The sequence below is a fragment of the Pseudochaenichthys georgianus genome, chromosome 14 (genome assembly GCF_902827115.2).
Source record: "Pseudochaenichthys georgianus chromosome 14, fPseGeo1.2, whole genome shotgun sequence".
NCBI lineage: Eukaryota > Metazoa > Chordata > Actinopteri > Perciformes > Channichthyidae > Pseudochaenichthys > Pseudochaenichthys georgianus.
Window position 1 is genome coordinate 23,208,619 of NC_047516.1, and position 25,381 is coordinate 23,233,999.

The following is a 25,381-nucleotide window of genomic DNA, read 5'->3' on the forward strand; positions in this document are numbered from 1 at the left end:
GTATTTCTAAAAATCTCTACCAGGAACTTTCTTTGAGTGTGAAACAATAAATTCAATGAATAAGTGTTTGCATGCTTGCTAAAGACGAGCATCCTGGTATATTTCATGTATTTTGTAGATGAGAACCCAACTAAATGAGACCGTCTGTGCTGCAGCTGTGACTTACATATAGTACAATCAGGACCCACTACAGAATGAGCACTTGGCCGTATTGAATACTGAATATTTCTCGCACCACTGCAAGGCCTCTGCAGTTATTTAGCAGCTGTGCAGAGAAAAGGGCCAGCATGCATGCAGAGGGCGACCGTTCTTCACATCGGCTTCACTTTCACTACCCAGAAGGCTTTGGGGTCTGGCGACATGCAACGGAGAAATCATTTACATCTTGTTGAAATTAGATCAATTGATAACCAAAATTAATGCTTGCAAAATGTAATCATCTGAATATTATTAGCCAATAAGCACAGTTTGTATTCATGCTTACCTAGTTTTCAGATTTCAAACATTTCCTGAGGAATGCTTTAGTTGCTTTTGCATTTCTCTCTTAGTTATTTGATAAAAAATTAAATACATATTAATTAGGCAGCAGAAGCTCAGTCTGTAGGGACTTCGCTAGTAACTGGAGGGTTGCCGGTTCAAGTCTCAAACAGACCAAAGTAAGTAGTTTGGACTGGCACTTAAAAGCGGTCCCAGTTCACCTGTGGTGCCCTTGAGCAAGGCACCAAACCCCCACACTGCTACCCTGGCGCTGTATGAGAGCTGCTATACTAGGCTGCTAATGCTAATAGTACTCGGATGGGTGAAATGGTTTTGTAAATGCAGGTTAGTTTTCAGTGTGTGCAGTGTAGTGTGCATGTGTGACAAATATAGAGGGTTTCATCTTATTAATACTTGAACACAACTTTATTTAGAAGCCAGTTTACAGCAGGAGTTTGTTCTTGTTGCACAATAATTAAAAAACTAAATATTAAAAGGGAAAGGAAAGAATCAAATTGACCACAAAAAGCAAGAAGAACACAACACTGGTAAAGAGCGAAGACTGGTAACGTAGGGACATCCTAAAAGAAGTCCATATCATCCGGGGCGTCCAGGTCGCGGTATTCAACGATGTTTCGTGGATCACCGCGAGACATCCTGACGAGGGTGAGCCCAGGAAAGAAGAAGAAGAAGAAGAATGGAAATGAGAATACAACAAGAGGTTCAAAATACTTCCAACAGCAGGAGAAAAAACAAAAATAAAGATCAGACGTACAGAAGTCTCACCTGAGGTTGCGTGGCTTGCCCAGGTAGCCACCTTGTCCTCGGAAGTTGTCGTAGTTTCCTCTTCCACCTCCGAACTGGTTGGGGGGGTAGGGAGGGGCACCTGGTGAAAATAAACATTGATGGATAAAGTGTTGAGATCCTTTACTTAAGTTAAAAATAATACTACACTGTAAAAATACTCCATTACAAGTCAAAGTATTGCATCAACAGAAAGAAAATACTCAAGTAAAGTACCTCCAATGTGTACTTAATGTGTACCTTGTTGTGTAAAATGATCATATAATCATTTAAAACATATAGTCTTATACTCAGATTTACTTTTACACTGTTAAATTGTATTTGTAGTCTTGTATGTGTTTAACAGAGACATATGTTAATGATTTACATTTCAGGAGGGCAAAGGAAGTGTAAGAGGGGGATTTGCAAATGATTAAGGACGAGGGGTGGTGGGGATGTTTAGATGATGCCTCAGGGATTTAAGGGTTGGCTATTCTCTACGATAGAGTGCCGCGTCCTAAAACCCGGAAGTAAACTCCTTCCGGTTCCTTCCACATAAAGCAATGCAATTTCTCCTTAGGGTTTAGGAAAATAGCTGAAATAAGGTCTGTGGTTGAAACACATTTAAGAGACGGATCACGTTTTGTTCAGCCGGATAGTCTCCACATGTCGATCCTACTTTTATCATTTTTAAATCATAAATCTAGTCGCCAGAAGCAAAATGCTAACGTTATGCTATAAAGGAACTACAGCAGGGTCGCTGCTTCAACGTCACGCCAACTTAAGATCCATATTCAAACTACAGATTCTAAATGGTTCAAGTTGAAGCGTTTGTTTGAACAGTCTGCAGGAGGCAGGGACTTGCTTTCAAGCAGAACAGGGCAAACACACTCAGAGGAGTGTTTACGTGTTCGGCGTAATGACGTGTAACGGCCTCAACAACTTCTGTAGTCCTATTCAGCCACTTGGTAACAACCATCGTTTTTCAGACACGTAAACTCTTCAGAAATCACCAGCGGGGTCACTGCTGATGGATTTAATGTCGTAGAACAAAACGTGATCCGTCTCTTCAATGTGTCTCAACCACAGACCTTATTTCCAGCTATTTTCCTAAACCCGATGGAGAGATCCCATTGGCTCTGAGACGAGGGAACAGGAAGTGGTAAAATGCTAACTTACTTCCGGGTTTTAGTCACTGTGGCACTCTATGTCGTGTGACTGGAAGCTGTGTTCTGGATTCAAAGCCATTTTCTCCTTTGAGGATGAAGTCGCTCTGTTCCTGCATTTGAGATCGATTTCACTTGTATATTGACTTTCTGTATTCATGTATTAAATTTGTGACCCGCTCTATCGAAATCAGTCGGAAGACGCAACGGCTCATTTCAAAATAAATGTGGATTTACGTAAAAAACAATTTTTTTGGGGTTCGGGTGTTTGGTTTGATTTTAAACAAACAAAGTCTTGGCTTTCAGAATATGAAACTTTTATTACCAAAATCACACGATGAATACATGTTTGAAGCTTCGGCATAAATACAAGCGGAGAACGGAGTAATTTAACGTCACAGCAGGCACAACAACAGCCGGTGTTTCTCGTGAGTGTTTTCCCCGGGAAACTAACACAATACGCAAAATTACACACACACACACACACACACACACACACACACACACACACACACACACACACACACACACACACACACACACACACACACACACACACACACACACACACACACACACACACACACACACACACACACACACACACACACACACACACACACACACACACACACACACACACACACACACACACACACACACACACACACGCACACGCACACGCACACGCACACACACACACACACACTCACTCACTCACTCACTCGCGAGCTTCCCCTCCAAACGAAAATATCTTCCCTCCGTAGTATTTTGATCATTTGCTAGCCGCTAATAATCAATCAGATCGATGGATTCCAGAGGAGAGGAAACTTTGAAGGCCTTTTTCTCAAAGTGATGAGTCATTATATAATGTGACATATTTCGCTTAATATTTGGAGTACAACAACAATCCTGATATCATTAGATAGCTAGGAATCTCCTCTTTCCAGCAGTGTATACAACTCAGAATGTATCTCCGGGTCAATGCGACTGATTTCGATAGAGCAGGTCACATATAACAAAAGACAAACTTTGTCCACGAATCATTTATCAGTTTCTCTTAAGAATTCCCTCCACATACTGGAGTTCATTAACTTAATAACTCTCCACTGAGAATAAGGTTTACAAAGTCATCTAAAAGAGCAGTGGTTTTAGTGACAGACATATGCTCACTATACTGGAAAAGCACATACCACCATAGCCCATCAGTGGAGGACGAGGCTGACCGAAGCCCATCGGACCCTGAGGACCTTGAGGAGGGAAAGGCATGCTGGGAGAAAGCAAACCTGTCGGACAACAAGAGAAAAAAAGGTTCAAATAGTTGTGGACAAAATACGATATCCTTGATCTGATTTGTTGCTTAGATTGAAATGGTTGCGTCTACCTGGGCCTGGAAGAGGCGGAAGCTTCATCTCTGGCAGCGACGGTCTCTTAGCATCCATCAGGAAGTTGTTGAAGAACACCACTTCCTTTTTCACTTCTTCAATTTTGTCCCCGTGTTTGTTCAGGATGTGCTTTCGTACAAACTCGGGGCCCTGGAAAGGAATTTTGCAAAAGGTCTTAGTGTCACGTGCAACGAAAACACAGCATAAAAACATGCCAAACCTTTGAAGATTAAGTCAAAACAATAGGGGTGTGACGATATATCGAATATCGCGATAAACAAATGTCTCGATACCGTCGTGAGACTGACACATTTTTATTTTTTAAAAACCTTTATTTAACCAGGTCGTCCCATTTTTCAAGGGAGACCTGTCCAACATGGCAGCAAGTAGGTTACAACATGAACATAAAACAACAGATAACACAAAAGGACATCGTACTTACAGGGCTACATGTACATACCTAGAGACATTGAAGTACCAACAGTATATGTATATCTCGCCCTGTCAATAAGCCTCACCTTCTTGGCAACAACTGTATTGTTGTTGAAGTGGTGGAGAGACAATGCACAGTTTGACCCACTGCTGTCACCCATGGCTAAAGCATATCTCTCCGTCCCAGCAACATCAGTACCAAGCAAGAGTTTTTTCCACAGCAGGGGGTATTGTAAACGCCCAAAAATCCCAGCTTCTACCTGGAAAGGTGGACATGCTCATATTCCTAAAAGATAACCTTTAGACCCTCCAGAGAAACGCGATTCTGCGATCGCAGAATTTACCGCATAATCAGCAAAATGGCGCAGATTTTTTAAAAGGCGCATATTTATCAAAAGGCCGAATAATCCCCGCATTTTTCCACACAAAGTTGAGAAAAAAAAGTGAACTCGTCTTGACGTGAAGTGATGATGATGACGCGACGTCATCAACTCGCGCATCACAGAAGGTAAACAACACCATAGAGTGAACGTGTGGAGCTCACACGAGAGAGAAAACACCAAGATGAAAAAATCGAATCCATCTCATTTACCGACGAACATTTCTGCTAAAGACCGGGCAAAGCAGTTCCCCGATGTCTTGCACGAAAGTGGGGGGAAACTATTCTGCACCCCGTGCAACTGTGTGTTGGAGCATAACGGCCCCTACACACGGCGGCGTGCGTTGCCGCTTCTGCCCATTCACTTTGAATGGGGTGACGTCACGATTCGCCGAACTGCATTGTGGGAGCAAAGCGTAGCTTCTCTCGAGGTGCTCGCTGCAAAAGTAGAGCAATGTTCTACTTTTGCCGCCTCGACGGAGGCGTCAGCCAATCAAATCCCTCGTATGTAAATCTGACAGTACAAGTGCTAGCCAATCAAACCGGGTGTATGTTGGGAGAGCCAGACCGCAGTTATTTCCCATATGTCAACAAAAGGAGGAGAAAATGATCGTGGCGGTAGGGAATCACCCGGTACTCTATGACCAGTCCCTCTTTACATACAGGGATACAAACCGGAGGAGCCAGGCATGGGGGAGGTGGCAGAGACAGTGGGGGAAACTGGTAGGTTTTCGCTTGTTTGGGGAGTTTACATCCAGTGTATTTCGTTTGAATGGACAGCTAGCAAGCATAGACAGTATATTTAGCCAGCATGGATGTAGCATGAATGCTTTGCTTTGTATGTCCGGGGCGGGACATTCATGTGGTTGGTTGTTGGTCGGGCTGCTCGCGTTGACTCCCCAAGCTCAAGATACGCCCACCGCCAAGCGGCAACGCACGCCGCCGTGTGTAGGGGCCGTAAGAGAACATCCACGGTGAGGACCCACTTTGATTCATTCAAACATTCGAAAATGTTTTCTGCTGCTGCAGGACAAGAAAGCCAAACAACTCAGGTTCACCGAGGCATCGACCTCCAAAACCCTTTCGAGGGCTACAAGAAACGAGGTGAGAAGCCTACAAGATTGAAGCTGGTCAGATAACGAACAAGTAAATGAAAACAGAATGAGGCGGAGAACTGTGTGTGTGTGTGTGTGTGTGTGTGTGTGTGTGTGTGTGTGTGTGTGTGTGTGTGTGTGTGTGTGTGTGTGTGTGTGTGTGTGTGTGTGTGTGTGTGTGTGTCTCAAATAGCCCAATTGCTTTTACAATAAATAAACATTGAATGTGTTTAATTGAATAGTAAAGGGGTTTAACGTTAGTGGCAGGTTGTGTGTGAGAGAGAATAAATAAATAAGAGCCCAATATTTATTTTTCCCGCATATTTCGCAACTTCCCGCAATTTCACTGCATAAAATCACATAAACCGCATGTTTGATCGCATAATCAAGGATTTTTGCCCGCGTTTTTCTGGAGGGTCTAAACCTTGATGATGCCGAGTTGAGTTACTTGAAAAACTAAAGTGAAACTTGATTTATTCTATTGCAGGGTCTGATTATTATATTGTTGACCCTTTAAAATACCACTATCCTAATAAAATGCTGTACAAACCAGATTTATTATTTAATAAAGAAAAGAAACAAAAGTATTTTTCAATATCGCGATAAATATCGAACCATGGATTTGTTATCGCGATATTATCGTACCGTGAGTTTTTGGTATTGTTACATCCCTACAAAACAACATCAAATGCTGTCCTGATTATTTTGTTTTACAACCACTTACCTTAAATTTCTTTCCACTCAGTGGGCAGAGCCACTTGTCCTTCCCCAGCTCCTGAGTGTTGGCGTTCACAAACTTCTCCACCTCCTCTTCAGGATCCTTGCGTCCCATCTTCCCGGCCTCATCCTCCGACAGGACTTCTTTTGAACCGACCAAAGGACTCAGCTTCTCCTCCATCATCTTCTGCCACTGTTGAACTGTGGGATGTTGAAGTAGTTAGTAAACTGCGGGAAAGATAATGTGGAAACAAAACGGTCTTCCAAACATAGCAAATGTTAAGCTAGTGAAATAATTAGTGTTTCAAAGCCAACAGAATCACAAGTGTGTGCAAAGAGGTGAAACACACTGACCTTCTCCTTGTGTGACGCGGTTGGGAGGGATGGGTCCTCGAACATGGATCATGCCACAGCGGTTGGGCATTTCGTCCTCACTGGGGTACTCACAGGTGTTGTAGTAGTCGATTGAATGCACAATACGAAGATATAAGACCAGACGATCCAACACCTGGAACGAGGGAGATGTCAAAGTTACAGCTCAAAAACTGAATGCCAAGTCAGCCAGTTTTAGTCAGCCTTCTGAACGATGGACATCAAGTTACAAAATCTGCTTTCAATCGAGTGGTGAAGGAATACGTCTTAAAACCTGGAAATGAGTTAGCATTTAACAACTTCCGAATCCTTCTTCTTGAAGTCACAATTTTTTTGGTTTGTGTTTAGAAACCTGAATTAAGCTCTGTGATGAACACAAGCTGAACAAGATTGTCTCATTTCGTTTTACAACATAATCCACATCAGTATAAACCCCACTGGTCAATAACCAAAGTTTTAATGAGTCATAAAAACGTGAGTAAATAAACGTCTTAACCAGAGGTTGTGCTAGACTTTTTCGCTGCCTGTGCCGGGCAGGATCGTAACATTTCCGTCAAAATCCATTATTACCCGTCGGCCTGTACACAACTCTGACGGGGGGGGGGGTTGGAGAGAGCACACTCGTGAACTGTCAACGGGGGACTGTTAGCGCCGTGTCATGCATGCCCACTGCAGGATCGCGCACAGTATTAAGCAAATACTCAGACATTTCAATGATCTGTTTGGCAAAGTTAGGTTTGGAAACTGTATAATTTCCTTTTGGGCGGGCATGCATAACACGGCATAACACCGGAGCCTCGGGAAACTGTGGCGCTGTTATGAGTTTGTTCTAATCCGACGTACTGCTTTCAGATTTTTCCGTCATTGTTAAAAGAAATCCGCCATAGACGGAAAATATTCGGTTAACTCTGGTCTTAACGTCTTTATGCCAAATATTAGACGCATTTAGCTTAGCGGTGCTGATCCGCAACCGTGATGGAGTTTGTTTGTAGCATTACGAGATTCAAGATCCAAGGCTTTTATGGTCATGTGTGCATAGCGCTACAGTGGAGAGATGACAATGTAAATCTTAGGTCACAGGCTCCAACAGTGCAACACAATAAAGCGGATAAAATAGTGCAAGTAAATAAAATAGAATATAATAGAAATAGTGCAGAATAGTCTACATACAAGTAATTGGAATATTGATACAAGTTACAAACGATGAATTTACCGTTTAATACTTTTTAATAGCCTTCATTTTTGCTAAATTGATTTATCAACTTTTAATACTTTTTAAGACCCCGCGGACACCCTGTAAATGACCCTACTTTTATAATTTTCTAATCATAAATCTTATCGATTTGAAAATGATAAAAGTAGGGTAGACATGTGGATATTATCCGGCTGAACAAAATGAGCATTTATCAAACGGATGTTTTCGACAGATCTTATTTTTTTACAATATTTCAAAAATCCTACAGAGAATTCCCATTGCTTTCGAGGGAACCCATGCGCAGCTTACTTCCGGGTCGGCCTACAAAAATGCGTCATCACTGCAGCACTTTATAAAGGGATAGGGATTGGAATAAAAGCAAGTTAATAACTGCGAGAGTCAAACCTTGGCGAGTTTGTCGTCCCTCTCCACGGTGGTCTCTGTAGGGTTCCCCTCCTTGCTACTCTCCTCTGACTCCATCCCACTGCCGGAGCCCAGCAGCTCCTCCTCCTCCGCGCTCACCTCCTCGATCAGGTAGTCAGTGATGTTCTTCAGGATGGGGTTCTGGGCCGCCAACTATCAGAACCACAAACCAAACATAAGTTAATAATTCAGTTACGGAGAGATTGTGTAATCGGTTTACATAAATCCTGTGTTTCAAGCCACACTGGTAAGTATCAATTTAGTTTCAAAAGGAGGCATACCTATTTCCGTAGCAAAGAGTTCTCTCGTCTAAGTCAACTTTAGTGTCAATCTTCTAGTTTCAATATTTTGAGAATGTGCATTAGTGCCTCCACATAAGGTATTAGCGGTGAAAAGTGTCATGGAACCGGATTGTTTAAAGACCGAGGAGACAGAAAATGCAATACAATAGTGTTCAACTACGCATATAGTTTTGAGCCGCATATAAGCTCTGAGATTCCCTTAGGCTCAAGGGACATTACGCTATAGACTGCTTTGTCAAGAGGTAATGCCATTTTATAATATGTTTCCTAATGTCTTTCATTTTTGCAAAGCCCTTTGAATGGCCTTGTGTTGAAAGGTGCTTTATAAATAAACTTGCCTTATAATGCTGTACAGCAATATCATTATGTGACGTCAGCCATCTGTGTTCTATTGATTAGTTTAGTTTTATTCTTTAATGTTGCGAGTGTTACATCGGATCCACGACAAGATCATTTGGGAACGATGTGTTTGAATTGTAACGTAGGATGAGTGCTGCACCTCTGCGCTCTCTCTGTGCCTCTCCTCCTGAGACTTGATGCTCCACAGGTCTCCCTTCTCGTCCAGGGAGTGAATGAGCTTGGCGGCGAGCTTGATGTCGTTGCGCAGCACCTGTTTGTGCTGAGTGATGCCGTTCACATTACGCACCCGGCGGGCCAGGTCCCTGTTCACCCCCGGGGCGAGTTCACAGTCTCGCACCTGTGAAGGGAAGAGAGTGAAGCAGAGTTTAAACAACCTCTCCTGCCATTGAGGAGATCCCACACTACAGAAAAGGTAAGACCTAAGGAAAAACTATAATAGCGACTCTCAAAGATCAGGGTATACGCAGGAACCCTGAAGTCAGATGGAAGACCTTTTAAGACCCTTTTTAAGACCTTTCCCATACATTTTAAGACCTCATCGCCACTTGGAGTTTTAACCGGTTACCTTGGCGACACACTCTACCTCACATTGACTATATGCAGTATTGATCGTCCTTCCTCCTTATCTTCCAACCATTTGGACGCAAACTTGCATTTCCCCATAACGATGTTGTTTAACAACCGGCGTAAACGGACCTTCGCGCTATCAAGCAGTGAGCGCGCGATGTCCTGTTCAGATGACGTCAAACCCAACGGGATGCCATCAATAAACGACACAGAATCACACTACACACCTACGCAGTGATTACATTCAGGCAGACTGTAGAACACAACCTCTTTGCACAATTTATATACTTATTGAAAACAAGCTACAAAATGTAACACCTTGGGAAATGCCCTTTAATACTTTTTAATAGCCTTAATTTTCACTAAATTCATTTATCAACTTTTAATACTTTTTAAGACCCCACAGACACCCTGGAGATACGTTTAAATGAAGATTTCTTAATATAAAAGCTACTGTATCCGCACAAAAACCACCACTCAGGGACAGTTTTATCCCAGAGGCCCTAAGACTGCTAAACAGCTGAACTCTGTTAAGTGCCCCGATAAACATTCCTGTTGTCACCTTGCTACTAATTTATATAAATAGTTATCACCGCAATAAACCGTATTTTAATTTGTTCTTAATTTACATTATTTAATTTCATATTCTGTTCTTGTACATATCCCATATTCTACTGACATGTATATAGAGAGGTGAAGTCCCGCCCATCTACATCCGGGGACCTCCATGGGACCTTATTCCCACCTGACCTAAGTCAATGGAGAGAGAAAACGTATCTTTCGATCCCGTTTGAATTGTGCCATGAATTACACATATGATGTTTGTCAATCTTAAAATCATTTCCATGTCAAAAAAGTCACAGTTTGTCGTAAAACTGTTGAAATATAAGACTATGAAAAATACGCAACTAGAAAGACTACAAATCCCAGAGTCCCGGTCCCGCATGCTGGCTCTTAGGAACCGACTAACTCCCCTTGTGTGTGTGCACAGCTCTCAACATTCTCTTCTTTTAATACTTTTCGCCTCATTCTGAAAGAAAGAAGTGAGATGTTTCAACGTGACGGCCGTCTTGGTGTGCGGTGCGAGACGGGCGATGTAGTTCATTGAGCGGTTTCACACAAACAAAGTGTAACTTCACAGTTTTACGACACATTTTTATTTTTTTGACTTGAAAATTATCTTTTAAAATTGACAAACATCATATGTGTAATTCGTGGCACAATTCAAACGGGATCGAAAGATAATCTTTCTCTCTCCATTGACTTCAATGCATACTTTTTACGAAATAAGGTCCCATGGAGTTCCACCAGAGAGGGAGGGACTTCGCCTCTCTATAGAGTTTTTGCACTAGTTTTTATTTTGTATTTTATTATATATGTTGGATTGCTGGATGAGCTCAGGTCAGAAGATTTCCATTGCCATTTCTACACTGTAGCTGTGTGCATATGACAATAACACCTTTGAATTTGAATACAGCCCTGATTCACTCACAAAAACCATAAAACAGGGATATATAGATAATGAAACTGCAAATCATTCAACACAAACACTCTCTACGGAGAGCTCTGTAACACACACTATGCTGCATATTGCATATAAGTAACGTGGCACACTTACTCGAATGTTCTGCAGGTTCCAGCAAACCTCTTTGATGTTGACGCTGCGGTCAAAAGTCACCCAGCAACGTCTGAAAAACCTGCAATGGCACAGATTTCATTTAGATAATTGTATGTAATAACCTGAAGTCTGTTGCTTCAGACAATGTGAGATAAACAAGTAATTTAAAGTAAGAAATAAGAAAGAAAGTGGAATTTGTAAATATGTGCATTTACATTAAATGTATTCTACCTAATAGATCATTGTTGGGGAATCATTTGCCCTGCATGTCCTCCTCCTTCGCCCTCTGACGTAGAGCCCAGCCTTGGACAGCCACCATCTCCCTTAAGGAGGGGCTGCCCAAGCAAGTTGTTGTTGTTACCAGTTTATGACCGGGCAACTCTCGGTCAGAGATAGTTGTTGTTGTGGGACACCTGGAACACATCCTTCTCGGGGTGTAGTTGACCCCGAGCCATACGCGACAACAACTGTGATTCAGTGTCCCTCAGCTGTTTAGTCTCTCTATTGAAGAATGTTGATATTACACTCTGAACTAGTTAAAGCCTGGAGCCACAGGAGGTGTTTCAGAATTGATTGTGGCATCTCTACCGTGTGGTCAGATCGTGGCTCGTGACATGTCTTGTGAATTCTCCGGCCGAAGCTCCAAATAAGCCGTCAGTGTTTGCCATCACAGCTCCAGCTCTCCTCGTGTCTCCGAGTCCTGACTCCAATTGCTTCAGAAGTTTCCCCCACAATAATCCCGCTGCTACTGCTGCTGCGTTTATCCCTGCTTTTATGTAGTTGTCCTTTGTTTTTACTGCTTTGAGAGAAGCCTACGAACTTTTGTTATACCCAAGGATGATGACAATAAACAATATCTTCTTGTGACCAACCTGCGCTCTGGATGAGGGTCAGACAAGCAAACGCGCAGAAAGCCAGGGTAACGCCGGCAAAGCTAAGAGAAGAACAGGAAAGAATATTGAGTTGAAACAAAAGGTACAAAGTAAGTTAGTGATTCCACATCCACCGGGTCACTAACTCACAGCGATGATCTCAGCCTTGGAGATGGTGGGAGCGATGCTCCTCATGAACAGAGAGCAGGTTCTGTGGAGCGGCCGTGGCCTCGGAGAGTCGTCTTTGGGTTTCTTTTCCTCCTTGTTGTCCTCGTCAGCGTTCTCTTTTTTCTCCTTCTTCTCCGGTTTCTCCTCTTCATCATCAGCCGGGAGAGAGAAAATAAGTGTGAACAAATACTGAGAACATCTTTTCAATCCAGACGAGAGATCTCTCTCCCGTCTGTGTGTGAGGGGGAGGGGCAGTTCACACACACACGGAGGAGATGGCGGAGAGAGCGCGCTCCGAGGTGTGGTTACACTTTACCCTTCTCGATGTGGACAATGCTCGTTACCTAAAGCGCAATAAGAGTTTAGCATGTAAGGGCGGTAACACGAGCAATTTGTCTAAACATTTAGCAAAAGTGCTCCAGATTCAGACGGAGGAATGCACCGGGTTCCACTGTCTTTCTAGTAGCTCTGTAGCTCCGTCCACGAGTAACGTTTCCACGTCAGGTGTTCTGTATGCTAGCAGCAACACACCGAGTTAACTACATGATACAAACATGGGTTAATGATTAGAGGAAACAGAGTTATTTAGTTTGTTAAAGTTTCAGCTATTCTGTTTACAGTTCTGTCATCAGATTATTTAGTACGATTTGTTAAAACACTGTTGTTTCTTTTGATGTGAAATATTATGAATTATTATTATAAAATAAAAAGCAATGTTAGTTTTGTTCACATTTTTTTTTTGTTAATTTACCTTGTTTTTTTCTCTCCAAAAGAACCGATAAAAGTACCGTTAAAAAAACGGATCGATAAGCGGTATCGATAAAAGTAGCAGTACCATTAAAACCTTAACGATACCCATCCCTACTCTTAAAGATACTGACGAGAGCCTGAGAAAACAGGCGAAGCTAATCCTTATACAATAAGGCATCCAAGGCCATATAACATTATGGCAAGGACAGAAGTGGAGAATTAATAGACGGACTAGTTCAATAATTCTCTATCACTCACCTTCACCCTCCTCCTCCTCCTCTTCCTCCTCATCCTTGTCCTCCGCCTCCTCCTCCTCATCCTCCTCCTTCTTCTTCACAGGTTTATCAGAGCAGTTGGAGTTAGAGTCTGAATCTGAGTCAGAGTCGCTGTCCGAGGCGGTGCCTTCGTCGTCGCTGTCTCCGCTGCGCTTCCTCTTTCTTCTTGGCTGATGAATGAAAATGACAGCAGTCAGTTTCATTTGGTTCATTTCTGTCGCTTGTTATTCAATTCAGTTTTGGAAGCAACACTCACTTTCTTGGGTTCAGGTGTTTCCTCTTTGGCTGCTTCTTTCTCTGCCTGCTCTTTCACTTCCACCCCTTCGGCTGCAGCTGCTCGCTCTGCGCTGGCGGAGTCGTTCTCCTCCTGTAGGGCACAAAGTCATCAACACAGCACCACTTGACCTCTAGGGATGGATACCAAAACCCAAGACTCTGGGCTGCAATATTAAAGACTGTGGTATCAATAAGCTCAAAGGTTATCGGTCTTGCTACTGGAGAAAATAGATTTCATATTTATTATAGCTGCATGAACGTTATCTTGCTCCATTTTCTCTCACTTAATCAGCTTCTAAATTTGCAATAGGGTTAAAACTAGGGATCGATCGGCCGATATTCACTCTCTGCCGATCGATCGGTGCTCTCTATAAAGGCCGATCAGGAGAGCCGATCGCATGACGTAAAATACATGACACTTTTCTCTGTGGCAAAACAAGCGCGCCAAAATGGCTTCACCGGTCTGGCAGTATTTAAGGTGTCTGAAAAAGACAGTAAAATAGCGGAATGCAACGTGTGTGAAGCAGAAATCCTGCAGCTCCGCCCGCTGTGACGGACCGGTGAGCGGAGCAACACACACACTAAGAGTTAGACCTAACACACTTAGATATTTTATCTACCTCTGGAACCTCTTACAAGCTAAACTAGTTATACATATGTTTATTCTTCACTGTCGGGTCACTCATTACTGGATCAGTGAGCTGCATGAGATACTGACAGGCTGTCAGGAGAGAGAGGGAGAGAGAGGGAGAGAGAGGGAGAGAGAGGGAGAGAGCGCTTTCTCCCGTGTTATTCTCCAAAGTTGAAAAATGTACTTCATTTGAATGTAATAATGATGTTGGTTGTTGTTTGTGGAAGCGCCAGTGAATGAGCATTAACTGAGTTTTAAACATCACTTTAAATGGAAGATCCCCATAGGCCCCGCCCACTCGATCGGATCGGTTTCGGCCGATACTGATTCCGGCGATCGGCCCCAAAATTGGCGATCGGAGCATCCCTAGTTAAAACATTTGTTTATCCGAAAGTGACACCATGCAGTGGACTACCAAGAGAGATCTGCTAGTAGTGACCATGATGGAGAAAAAGGAGAGTTCAAAAGTGTAGTTAGCCTTTTAAAAGATGGTTGTGGAAAGTACCTATGTGCAATAAGTGTTTTCGTGTAAGGGCCCAAACAGCAGCAATTTGTCGAAACATCTGGCAAAAGTGCACAACTTTCAGACGGATCAATGCACAGTATTTAGTCTCACTATCTAGTAGCTCTGTTGTTTCCCCATCTACTGTTCCTTATTTGTTTAGTTTTTCCCCTTAAACAAAATGAACCACTAAGACAGGGTATATGCAGGAATCCTGAAGTCAAATGTAAAACCTTTCAAGACCTTTCCAAGACCCTTTCCATACATTTTAAGACCTCATCGCCACTTGGAGTTCTAACTGGTTACCTTGACGACACACTCTACCTCACATTGACTATATACAGTATGGATTGTCCTTCCTGCTTATCTTCCAACCATTTGGACGCAGACTTGCATTTCCCCATAACGATGTTGTTTAACAACCGGCGTAAACGGACCTTCGCACTATCAAGCAGTGAGCGTGCGATGTCCGGTTCAGATGACGTCAAACCCAACGGGATGCCATAAATAAACTACACAGAATCACACTACACACCTACGCCATGACTACATTCAGGCAGACTGTAGAATACAACCTCTTTGGACCATTTATATACTTATTGAAAATAAGCTACAAAATGTAATACCTTGGAAAATGCCGTTTAATACTTTTTAATAGCCTTCATTTTCGCTAAATTGATTTATCAACTTTTAATACTTTTTAAGACCCCGCAGACACCCTGGAAGATTACCGTTAAGGTACCAGAATGATAAGCGCTATCACGTAGAGAAGCAGTACCGTTAACATCTTAGAAATACCCATCCCTAGGAAACTCTACTGTGTGGTGAAGACTGTCAAAGAATACAAATTACCTTCTCATTTTTCTCTTTCTCCACGGAGAGTTTATGGTCACCGTCCGATGTTTTGAGGTCTTCTTTCTTGGGAGGTTCGCCTCCACCTGAGACAGAGGCAGACTTCTCCCTCTCCCTCTCCTTCTCCCTCTCCCTCTCCTTCTCCCTCTCCTTCTCCCTCTCCCTCTCCCTATCCTCCTCCTCTTCAGCCGGCAGGTCCAGGATACGCAGGTCATGATCTGTGCCTCCCTCCATCTTTATCACAGCTGGGGGCAAGAAAGAGGGTTTGGAGGGTTACTTAAAACATGTATTCCCCATCAATCACTAGTTACCTGTAAAAGATTAAATGAGTAACATAATCTGAGTCACACAATATAAAAAGTGAATGCAACCGGATTACTTTGTTACTTTTGGATTACCTAAATATCAAATGCAATGCAAACAAATACAAGAAAAACTGATATATTAATAAGATGTTTTTACTCAAGTGTATTCTGTAAGACAACAGAACATAGTCAACTTGTAACAGGATATATAGATATTTAGTAACAAAAATGTGTCCTCTTCTCAGAGATTTTATTGATAGGAACACCTGCCTTTCGTTAATCATACTCGGGCATTAGCCTACACACCAGGGGTCGGCAAGTAAGTTTGGCCAAAACATTTCTGAGCCACCAGATGGCAGGCCAGCTGGTGAACTGTCAACAGGGGGGGAACATCGCTGCGGTGCCGGCCGTCAGCGAACCGAGCCGGCCCTTGACAACCGGCCGTTCTGTGATTCTCCAGATTCTCCAGATGGCCAGTCCGCCCCTGCTCACAAACTTATTAAGATCCAAAGCTTTAGTGCGTTTGGAATCGTCTCTTCTCGGTCACGGTAGACCGAATGCTTCTCGTTTTTTGCACCGTCCCGTTCAAATGACAATCACACATTTCCTCCATGGGGAGGGGTTACAAGGCTCGCGTCTTGTGCTGCATTCACTTGCACTCGGACATTAGGGATTTTCTCTCATAAATGTCCGGGGGAAAAGCTAATTTTCCGGGCCAAATATTATTGCTGGCGGGCCAACAATGGCCCGTGGGCCGCCTGTTGCCGACCCATGCTACACACCAACAATGAAACACCTGAGCGCATACTACAGTTTAAAAAAGCAGAAATGAAATCTGAGCTGACAGGAAATGCTCCGTTTTAGTTCAGTACACACAGTTAAGTTCTCACACACTCGTTTATGAACATATAGGTTCACCTACTGAATTATAAACAGAGCAAATGAAGCAAAGAAAGTGAAAACCATAAAGCGGATTCAGGAAGTAGGCGTTTTCACACTTAAAAGTATTAGCCCACAGAACAGTACAGCTAACAAAGGAGAAATAACATCAGATCCTTTTACAACATTTTATGCTTTTCATTTTGTGTGACCTTGTAATTCTGCTAGAAATGTAACAGCAATCTGATCATGTCTTTTATTATTGCAACTGTAAGGGAATACAGCTACTTTTTCTGTATCATGATTATGTAATAGTTTTTTTCCCAAGCCTGCTTACAACTAATGGCAGAGGCTTTTTGTTGGTGCCACACAGTAACTACAGTCTTACCTGCATCCAGAACCTTGATGATGGTGGGGGTCTGTTCGATGTCCAGGGAGACGTTATCAAACCAGCTGTTCTCCATCAGGAACATGAAGACGTTCACTCGGTTGTGCAGCGCGCTCTGGGCCTCGGCTTTTAGTAGACTGGCTTCATCCGGATGATACTTGGACCTGAACCTGTGTCCAGAGTCGGGGTCCACAAAAAAGTTGGGAGGGAATGATGGGGATTGGGATGAACATGGAAAAAGTTAGAAAACAGATGCATAATATGGATCTTTTTTGCAACTTTAGTGCACATTTAAAAACAAAAATGTGAAATCCAGATGGTTTGTTGTAAATCTAAACAGACCATCATATTTAAGATTTCTACAGCCTAGCCCTGTCACTCAGAGTATACATGACTTTATGATTACAAAAGCTAAACATTATTTGAAAGCTTGAGATAAACTCACCAAAACTAAGGAAAAAACACAACAGAGACGTTATGAAAATGAAGCATTGACATTCAGAATTTCACATTAAAAATGTTGATCATTGAGTGGACTACAGTTACCTTTTTTTCTGCCAGTTTATTTACAAATAAATACAGAGAGGGGGGGTCTCTTCTGTGAAAATGTGCTCCACTTCACCCCAATGGTGCGTCTGTATACACACAAATTCGGTTTTGGGTTTTGATCCGAATATAAAAAGCGTAGAAAAAGCATAAAGGAAAAAAAAAAAATCTTGGTACACGAAAGAGACTATTTTCTGTCTATCTGAGATCCCTGGTACTGTGTCTAAGAGCGACTGCATTGTGCGCAGTGCGGACCCTTGCTGTCTAACAACCGATGCGTGCTGATGAGCTCCACTTTTTCTCATCTTCAAAAACCGTCGTCAACTTTGTAGTGGGAGGGGAAGAAAAAGTGGTTATGGCAAAACAGAACAATTGTGCATTATACCTGTGAAACAAGTGTAATAGGCATTAACAGACATCATACAACTGCACATCTTGCAAAAGGGAAATCAACCCAAATGATGAATGTGGACTAACGAAATACATTTAACTAATCTGTCCGTCAGCTCTGTGGTTGTGTATCGTCAGCGTTTCCGCCAGGGCGTCTTGCCGTTATTTGGCGCTCTTATTCAGCTCGGAACGCCCTGAACTCGAGCCGAGGGCGCCCAACAAAAAAAAGAGTTTTTATCGCTTGAAATTACGAAAAGGACAAGGACACCCCTCTGTTGGAGGGGCAAAGGAGTCTGGTGGGATTATTGTCTCCGCCAGCAAAGTGCGTTCCTGTGACGGAAAAAAAACAAAACACCACCGCCGCCGCATCTTCCAAGGACCACGCCAGGAGGGGTGTCCCTGTCGGCAGGGAGACATTAAGAGATACTATAGAGAACCGCAGTGACGCGTCCTAAAACCAGGAAGTAAACTACTTCCGGTTCCTTCGACAAAAACCAATGCAATTTATCCATAGGATTTAGGAAAATAGCTTGAAATAGTCTGTGGTTGACACACATTTAAGAGACGGATCACGTCTTAAGACCTTATTTCAAGCTATTTTCCAAAATCCTATGGAGAAGTTGCATTGCTTTTTTATCGAAGGAACCGGAAGAAGTTTACTTCCGGGTTTTAGGACGCGTCACTGCGGTTCTCTATAGTATCTCTAGGGATGGCGCAATTCAAAATGGTGTGTGTGTGCATATGTAAAGAGATAGTAGCCCACCGATAAGGACGGCTCAATTCAAAATTGGGTGGACGCCCTCTCAGCCCTGGTCTGGCGGAAACACTGTGTAGTAAGTTAGAATATGTGCTAGGGCTGCTCACTTAAATCGTATTTTAATCGCAATTACAATTATGGCTTGCAACGATTACGAAAACGTAATCTAAATAAAACGATTCTTTTTTTATTATTACTTCTTTTTGGTTTTTCAGTTGAATTATACTTAAAGTTCAGGGTAATCAACTGTTACAAACATACGGTTCAAATGTTTTTCTCCAATAAATGGATGTTTTCAAAGATTTAATAATCGCAATTACAATTATTGACCCAAATAATCGAGATTATGATTTTTGCCATAATCGAGCAGCCCTAATATGTGCTATAAAAGGATTCATTTGGGTTGATTTTCTTCTTTAATAAACGTCAAGGGTGACAGAGTCAATAAAACTATACAGAGCCTGGTCCTAGTACAAGGGTGAACTGTCCTTGGTTTTACTACATCCATTTTCATTATAAGTAAAGGCAACTGATTTCGTACCACTCTTCATCTTTATGAGCCAAAAAGAAGTCCTGCATCTGCTGCCGGCGGAAGTCGATCTTGTACTCGTTGTAACGTTTGACCGCCTCCGTGTCCTCCACAGAATCATCCAGAGACAACAGGAACTCCTTAAAGGTCTTCATTATGGGAGGGGGGGGACCCAGATCCATGTCATGGAGGTTACCCAGTCTGAAGGAAGAGAGTTGGAGGAGTTTTGAGAAAGCTGGAGGGTACTTTGGGACTATAACCTTTGCAGACCATTCACAAACACATGTTTAACACACTACAGGAAAGAAGAAATAAGGTATATTTAAGACGTTTAAATAACATTTATATTTATATTAGGGCTGCTCAATTAATCGTATTTTAATGACAATTACGATTTTTGTCTTGCAACAATTATGAAAACAACATAATCAAAATAAAACGATTATTTATTTATTTATTTTTAAATTATTATTTTTTCAGTTGAATTAAACTTAAAGTTCAGGTTAATCAACTGTTAAAAACATACTGTTCACATTTTTTTTTTCAATAAATGGATGTTTTAAAAGTAAATGGATAATCGTTTTTAATAATCGTGATATCAATTATTGACCCAAATAATCGAGATTATGATTTTTGCCATAATCAAGCAGCCCTAATTTATATACATATTTTTATATATATATTTGTATTTGGGATTGTGGGAAACGGTATTTAGATTTCTCTGTCTGTACACAGAAACTGAAAGATTGACAATAAAGTTGACTTTGACATTTAACTTTCTCACCTCGCCTGGATAGGGATGCCGTGATGAGGCTGCATGAGGTGTAGGTCCGGGTGGCCCCAATGCTGCGGTGGGCCATAGCTTGGACCCCCTCCCCCTCCGCCGCCGCCTCCGCCTCCACCTCCTCCTCCTCCTCCTCCTCCACCCCCACCCCCATATCCCAGGTCGTACCCCCCACGGTAAGGATCTCCACCATGGTCATCCCTGCCATGGACAGATGAAAGAGCATAAGTGTGATGGAAACTTCTGAAGCAATGGAGACTCAGAGCTTCGGCCGGAGAATTCACAAGACATGTGCTGAGCCACGAGGTGACACAGCGGTTGCCAAACCAATTCTGAAGATGTCTACCCCCAGAACCGTGTATTTAGCTGGTTCTGAGAGAATAATCAACAAAGTGCATAACAAGATAACGCACCATAACACCTCTATCAGCCAACAGGCAGGAATAGGGAGACAAAACACTGAGAACACAGCAGACCAAAGTTGTGCTCAGTGAGGGCAAACTGATCAACTGGGTCAAAGTTATGGGTCATAAGCACCAGCAGCTTCTAGTTGCAAAAGGTGTGTGTTTGTGACGGCAGATAATCTCACCAGTCTCTCCTCATGCGTTTCTGCTGAGGACTCATGTCGTGTCTGGGCGGCGTGAATCTCTCTCTCCGACCTCGGTCATAATCCCGGTATTCTCCACGGCTTCGTCGTTCCCTGCCCCGGTCCCACTCTCTGGAATATTGATTTCGGGAGACATTATTATTAAAGAAACATTCAAATTAAACAAATGTTATCACCAATTAGATGCACGTTGTTGGCCTGCCAGAGACTTTATTTGCACGTTGTTCGCATGTACAGTATGTTTTGTGTTATGCTGTTGTGCCACATGTATGTTTAAATTGTGGTCATGCCAATAAAGCCCCTTTGTATTATATTGACTAGCTTTTATACATCTTATTCTTACCGGTCGTTCCAGTCATCCCTGCGCCTGTCGTCTCTCTCTCTCGAACGGTCGTAGTCACTTCTCTCCCGTCTGAATTTGTCCCTTCTCCTGCGATCGTACTCATCATCACTGTCTCCCATCTCCAGGAAAATAGAAAAGGGCACATTTTAGGATAACAGTTAACCTCGATGTGCGTTAGTAGCAGAAAACAAAAGATAGTTAAATTACAACCTAAACTATTCATGACTGTATTTGACTAGGAACCTGTTTGTAACCAAGGCTGGCAGTCTAAAAAATGAAAACATTACTCGGCCAGTGTTATGGGATTCAAATGTGATTTTTTTTTATTCACAATATCATTTGTCTTGGATCTTATCATTCATACGCGTGTGAATAAAGAAAAGACAAAAAGCCTGGTGAATGACAGCCACTTTAAAATTGATATCCCCATAACAGGTCTGTCAACACACTTCTGCAATCAAATTAATTCCAGATTTAAAATCTTCACAACAAATATTGAGGTCTAAGATCAAATCAGAGCTGTACTTATTTGTGTACTTATTGTACTGTAAATTAACTAAGTGTATTAAGTGAAGTAGATATAAACTCTACGTGCAGCAAACCCGTTTCATGCCCTGTATTTGAACTATGCTAAATTGTATTATCCCCTATCAATTAATAAACTAACATGTGGGGGGAATTATGGAAACTACGATGAGAACACAAGGATACTGAGACGGCCTTCAAGACAGGCAGCTAGCGTACACTTATGTAAAAGTGTTTCAACAACAATGCTACTGACAACGTAGACCTTGGATATCCATATTATCAAAGAACTAGAAATAAGAAGTTGTAACACGTCTGGAAATAAAGGCTCAAAGTGAAACAAAGAGGAGAGTTGTTGATGTAGCATGTTAGCTAACGTTAGCTAGCATGCTACATTAGCTAGTTAGAAAGTAATCGTTTTCCTCCATTATCCGCAGTACTCCTTTCATTTATCCGATATATTAACTAGAGAACTGTTGCTGTTTTGTTGGTTTAACCACTATTGATACACTATTAGCTTGCACATTAATACCTTAGAAATGAGTTGAACGTATGATGGTCTGGTTCTTCTTCTGCTCCACCACTTCAGCTTACTTCTTCTTCAGTTGGCGGTGAAAAGAAATCAATAAAATGGCGCATCACCGCCGCCAACTGGAGAGAAACATGCTTTTTCATTGATATCCTTTTCCTCTTTTGATTTCCAATCTTTAAAGTCCGGTCACAAGCTCGTTATCCAACCTTTGGACCTCAATTGTCCCGAGTTTATATCTTGTGTAAATACTATGTTTATTGAGTGTATTAAAGCCTCTTTGTATTGTATTGTACATTTAAACCCAATGAGGTTTCCATGGCAGCACCATTTCTTAAAATATAAACAGTGCAGATCTGCCGTTTGTTCATCGTGACAGGCAGAGGTGGGAGAAGTACTCAGATCATGTACTTGAGTAAAAGTAGAAGTACCAGAGTGTAGGAATACTCTGTTACAAGTAAAACAAACTTGCATTCAAAATGTTACTCAAGTAAAGGTACAAAAGTATTAGCATCAAAATATAGAGTAGCAAAAGTAAAATAACTCATTGTGCAGATTGGTCCATTTCAGAATAATATATATGATATGTTTTATAATGATTGATCATTATAAAATTGAAGTTGAAAATTGAAGTGTTATCCAAGCTGGTATAGGTGCAGCTAGTTTTGATGACTTTGTATACAGCAGGGTAGCTTGTGAATTTACTCCAGGTGGAACTAAAGTCTGATTTAAGAGTTGATTAAAGTTCACATCATTAATCAAAATCTCTAAAGTAACTCAAGGTATTAAATGAATATAGTAGAGTAAAAGTACACAAGTTACCTCTGAATGGTAGTGGAGTAGAAGTACAATGTAGCATACAATGGAAATACTCAAGTAAAGTACAAGTATCTCAACATTTTATAATATTATACAGTACATAACTTAGTTATTTCCCTCCTCTGCTCACAGGAAAATCGGTGCTCGTTTCTTCGTTTCAAAAAGTAAAATATTGTTTTTTCTCTGACAAAAAGTGCTTGAGCATCCATGCAGCTATAAACAAGACATTTAAAAGAAAACATGTCTTGCTAATATATTATCATAGTAATACATTATAATTTGTAGTCTAACAGAATAACCCGGCCAGAAAGAGATCATTAAAACGTACAATTCAAGCACTAACATCAATGAAACCTAACAGTAATGATTCATTTGCACAGTTGCAGTCTTTTTATTCAGTATTAAGAGCAGCGTTTAAGAGCAAAAGTATGACATTGTGAAAAAAATAAGCAATGAGGGTTTGTTTTCAAATAATATTTTAATAGATTTAACTCTTATACAATTTTATTTACTTTCACAATCCAATGAACTTCTAAGTACATCCTTTCTCAGTGCATTTCTTTGTCCTTCCTTTGAACCTTAACGGGTGCCTCATGGGTGTTGCTTGTGGCCAAAAATGAGTATTCAGCTCTTCGTCCTCCATGATAAATGCCGACTCCACTTGTTGTGTGAAGGAACGGTCGTCTCTGGATCCAAACACAAAGTCTCCTCCGGGGCCACCATTGCCGTTCAAAGGACTGGAGATAAGGTGGGGTTGGTAAGTGGTTTTCAAAAAACCCTATGAATATGTAAACAATATTTATTGTCTCTTGATTTCTGCACAATATAATTGATATACATATACAGCATATTCAAATAACTGTTCCAAAAAATGACAAATTAACATTGACATACAAGGAAAATACATTTAAAACGGTCACATTTCATATATCAGGAAGATAAATGTGTATGTTACCTTCCTGTAGTCTTCTGGAGCCTCTCTGGAGTCAAGCAGCACAAATGAAGATACAGTGAAGAACAGCAAGAAAGACACTGTGAGAAAAGACGAGCATGACGACAGTGATCCAGGCATCATTTCTTACAGTTGCATGTGTCTGTACCCAGGAAAAAGTCCAATATCTTTAATGCTTTTCAACGCAGCACAATCTACAAATGTAGTATTTATTTCTGAGCTTGCATGGACCACACCATCTCATTTATAGTCCCACATGCCATAATCCAGCCAATGGCTAACTCAGCGCTGAAAGTTCATATAGCTCACAGTTTCTTTAAAGCAGCAGGTGACATGACTAAAAGCACATAAAATAATACAAAAATGAAAAGACTTGAAGATTATGGGAAGGATTAATGGTGACGCATTCATCATCAACTGTAGGAATTCTTAATGAATCAACACCCAGAGGCAGGAAACTCATTTCAGGCCATGTCTGCTAATCTGCCTTGAAAAGACAAAAACATTTACGCCCTATTAGAGCTACTTTTTTCCCAATTGATTAACTTTCTGCCTTTTGAAGTGAAAAAAACAGGAAACAGGGAATAAATGTGGTTATTTTATAATAGGTAGGAAACAATTGTTGCTCCACAAGACATACCATGAACCAAAATTAGATTTGTATTTCAGCTTTGTGTGTTTCACCCTGCTGACCCACGACCGCACACTCATACCTAACCTACAGATCTAATCAATTCGTCAAGTTTTGCGGATGAAACAACAGGAAGGAGGTGAATCAGCTGGCCACGTAGTGCTAGTCCCGTGAATAACATTCGTTTTCAGCACCATGGAGTTTTTAGATTTTCATTTTACATTTGTGGAAAACACAAAACCCTGGATTGAGGATGGCGAAACTGTCTCCAGTAAAGAAAAGTAAAGGAGGTATGGGCTCTGTTTAAAGACGGTTAAATGGAAAAGAAAATGTAAACAGACTTGGACAGTTACAGAAAACTAGATCTGTGTTGCCGTAATTTCAAGTAACATTGCTGTCGCCACAGATCCAGGTCTTTGTCGAGGTGGAACAAACTATTTTTCTTAGCTGAAGCAATAAGTTCTTGTCACACATTATGCAAATCATGTCTTTTATACATAAACATGTGTCCCCTGTGTGTAAAGAGATTCTAAAAGTTTCAGAAAAATGATTCTCTCTTCTTGTCCTGATCCATTTATATAAAAACTGATCAGATTTTGGCCACTTTGTGATGTCATAATGTATTTTGGGGTTGGGCTTCAGAGATATGTTTTGTATATATCTAAGAACTATAATATATTAAAAAAATAAATAAAAAAGACTATAATAGGGGACCTTTAAATCATGAACATCAACAGATTTATGCAATTTGTGTAGCCGTGTAAAAAGCGGGATACCGTGCAGCGAGGCGGTCTTTAATGA

The 25,381-nt window shown here is 41.5% G+C and overlaps 1 protein-coding gene and 1 long non-coding RNA gene across 3 annotated transcripts; both read right to left on the bottom strand.

Annotated features, from left to right (window-relative positions):
• Window positions 1-865: 865 nt before the first annotated feature.
• srrt (serrate RNA effector molecule homolog (Arabidopsis)) lies at window positions 866-22,287 on the bottom strand. Of its 2 annotated transcripts, none has more exons than XM_034098834.2 (20): window positions 22,182-22,287; window positions 21,125-21,243; window positions 20,764-20,892; window positions 20,175-20,375; window positions 19,403-19,591; window positions 17,169-17,338; window positions 15,597-15,841; window positions 13,592-13,702; window positions 13,319-13,505; window positions 12,293-12,456; window positions 12,143-12,204; window positions 11,271-11,349; window positions 9,225-9,422; window positions 8,406-8,576; window positions 6,788-6,941; window positions 6,441-6,634; window positions 3,811-3,961; window positions 3,620-3,712; window positions 1,264-1,363; window positions 866-1,134 (listed from the first exon to the last, which is right to left on the bottom strand). In XM_034098834.2, exons 2-20 carry the CDS (start codon window positions 21,241-21,243, stop codon window positions 1,059-1,061), a joined length of 2,793 nt encoding a protein of 930 aa, XP_033954725.1. In that variant the 5' UTR covers window positions 22,182-22,287; the 3' UTR covers window positions 866-1,058. The 2 variants fall into 2 exon arrangements, with proteins under 2 accessions (XP_033954725.1, XP_033954726.1); XM_034098835.1 differs by having other exon boundaries at window positions 1,041-1,134; window positions 1,253-1,363.
• Window positions 22,288-23,456: 1,169 nt separating this feature from the next.
• Window positions 23,457-25,216, bottom strand: LOC117458933 (uncharacterized). Its single transcript, XR_004553460.2, has 2 exons — window positions 23,953-25,216; window positions 23,457-23,734 (listed from the first exon to the last, which is right to left on the bottom strand). It is a non-coding gene; the product is annotated as an uncharacterized lncRNA (long non-coding RNA).
• Between the last annotated feature and the right edge of the window lie 165 nt (window positions 25,217-25,381).

Coding starts and splice junctions, on each gene's coding strand:
- srrt (XM_034098834.2), bottom strand. CDS start 21,243: ATGGGAGACAGTGATGATGAGTACGATCGCAGGAGAAGGGACAAATTC. Junction 13,703..15,596: donor AGAAAGAGAAAAATGAGAAG/GTAATTTGTATT, acceptor TGTGCCCTACAG/GAGGAGAACGACTCCGCCAG. Junction 9,423..11,270: donor GGAACCTGCAGAACATTCGA/GTAAGTGTGCCA, acceptor TTCCCTTCACAG/GTGCGAGACTGTGAACTCGC.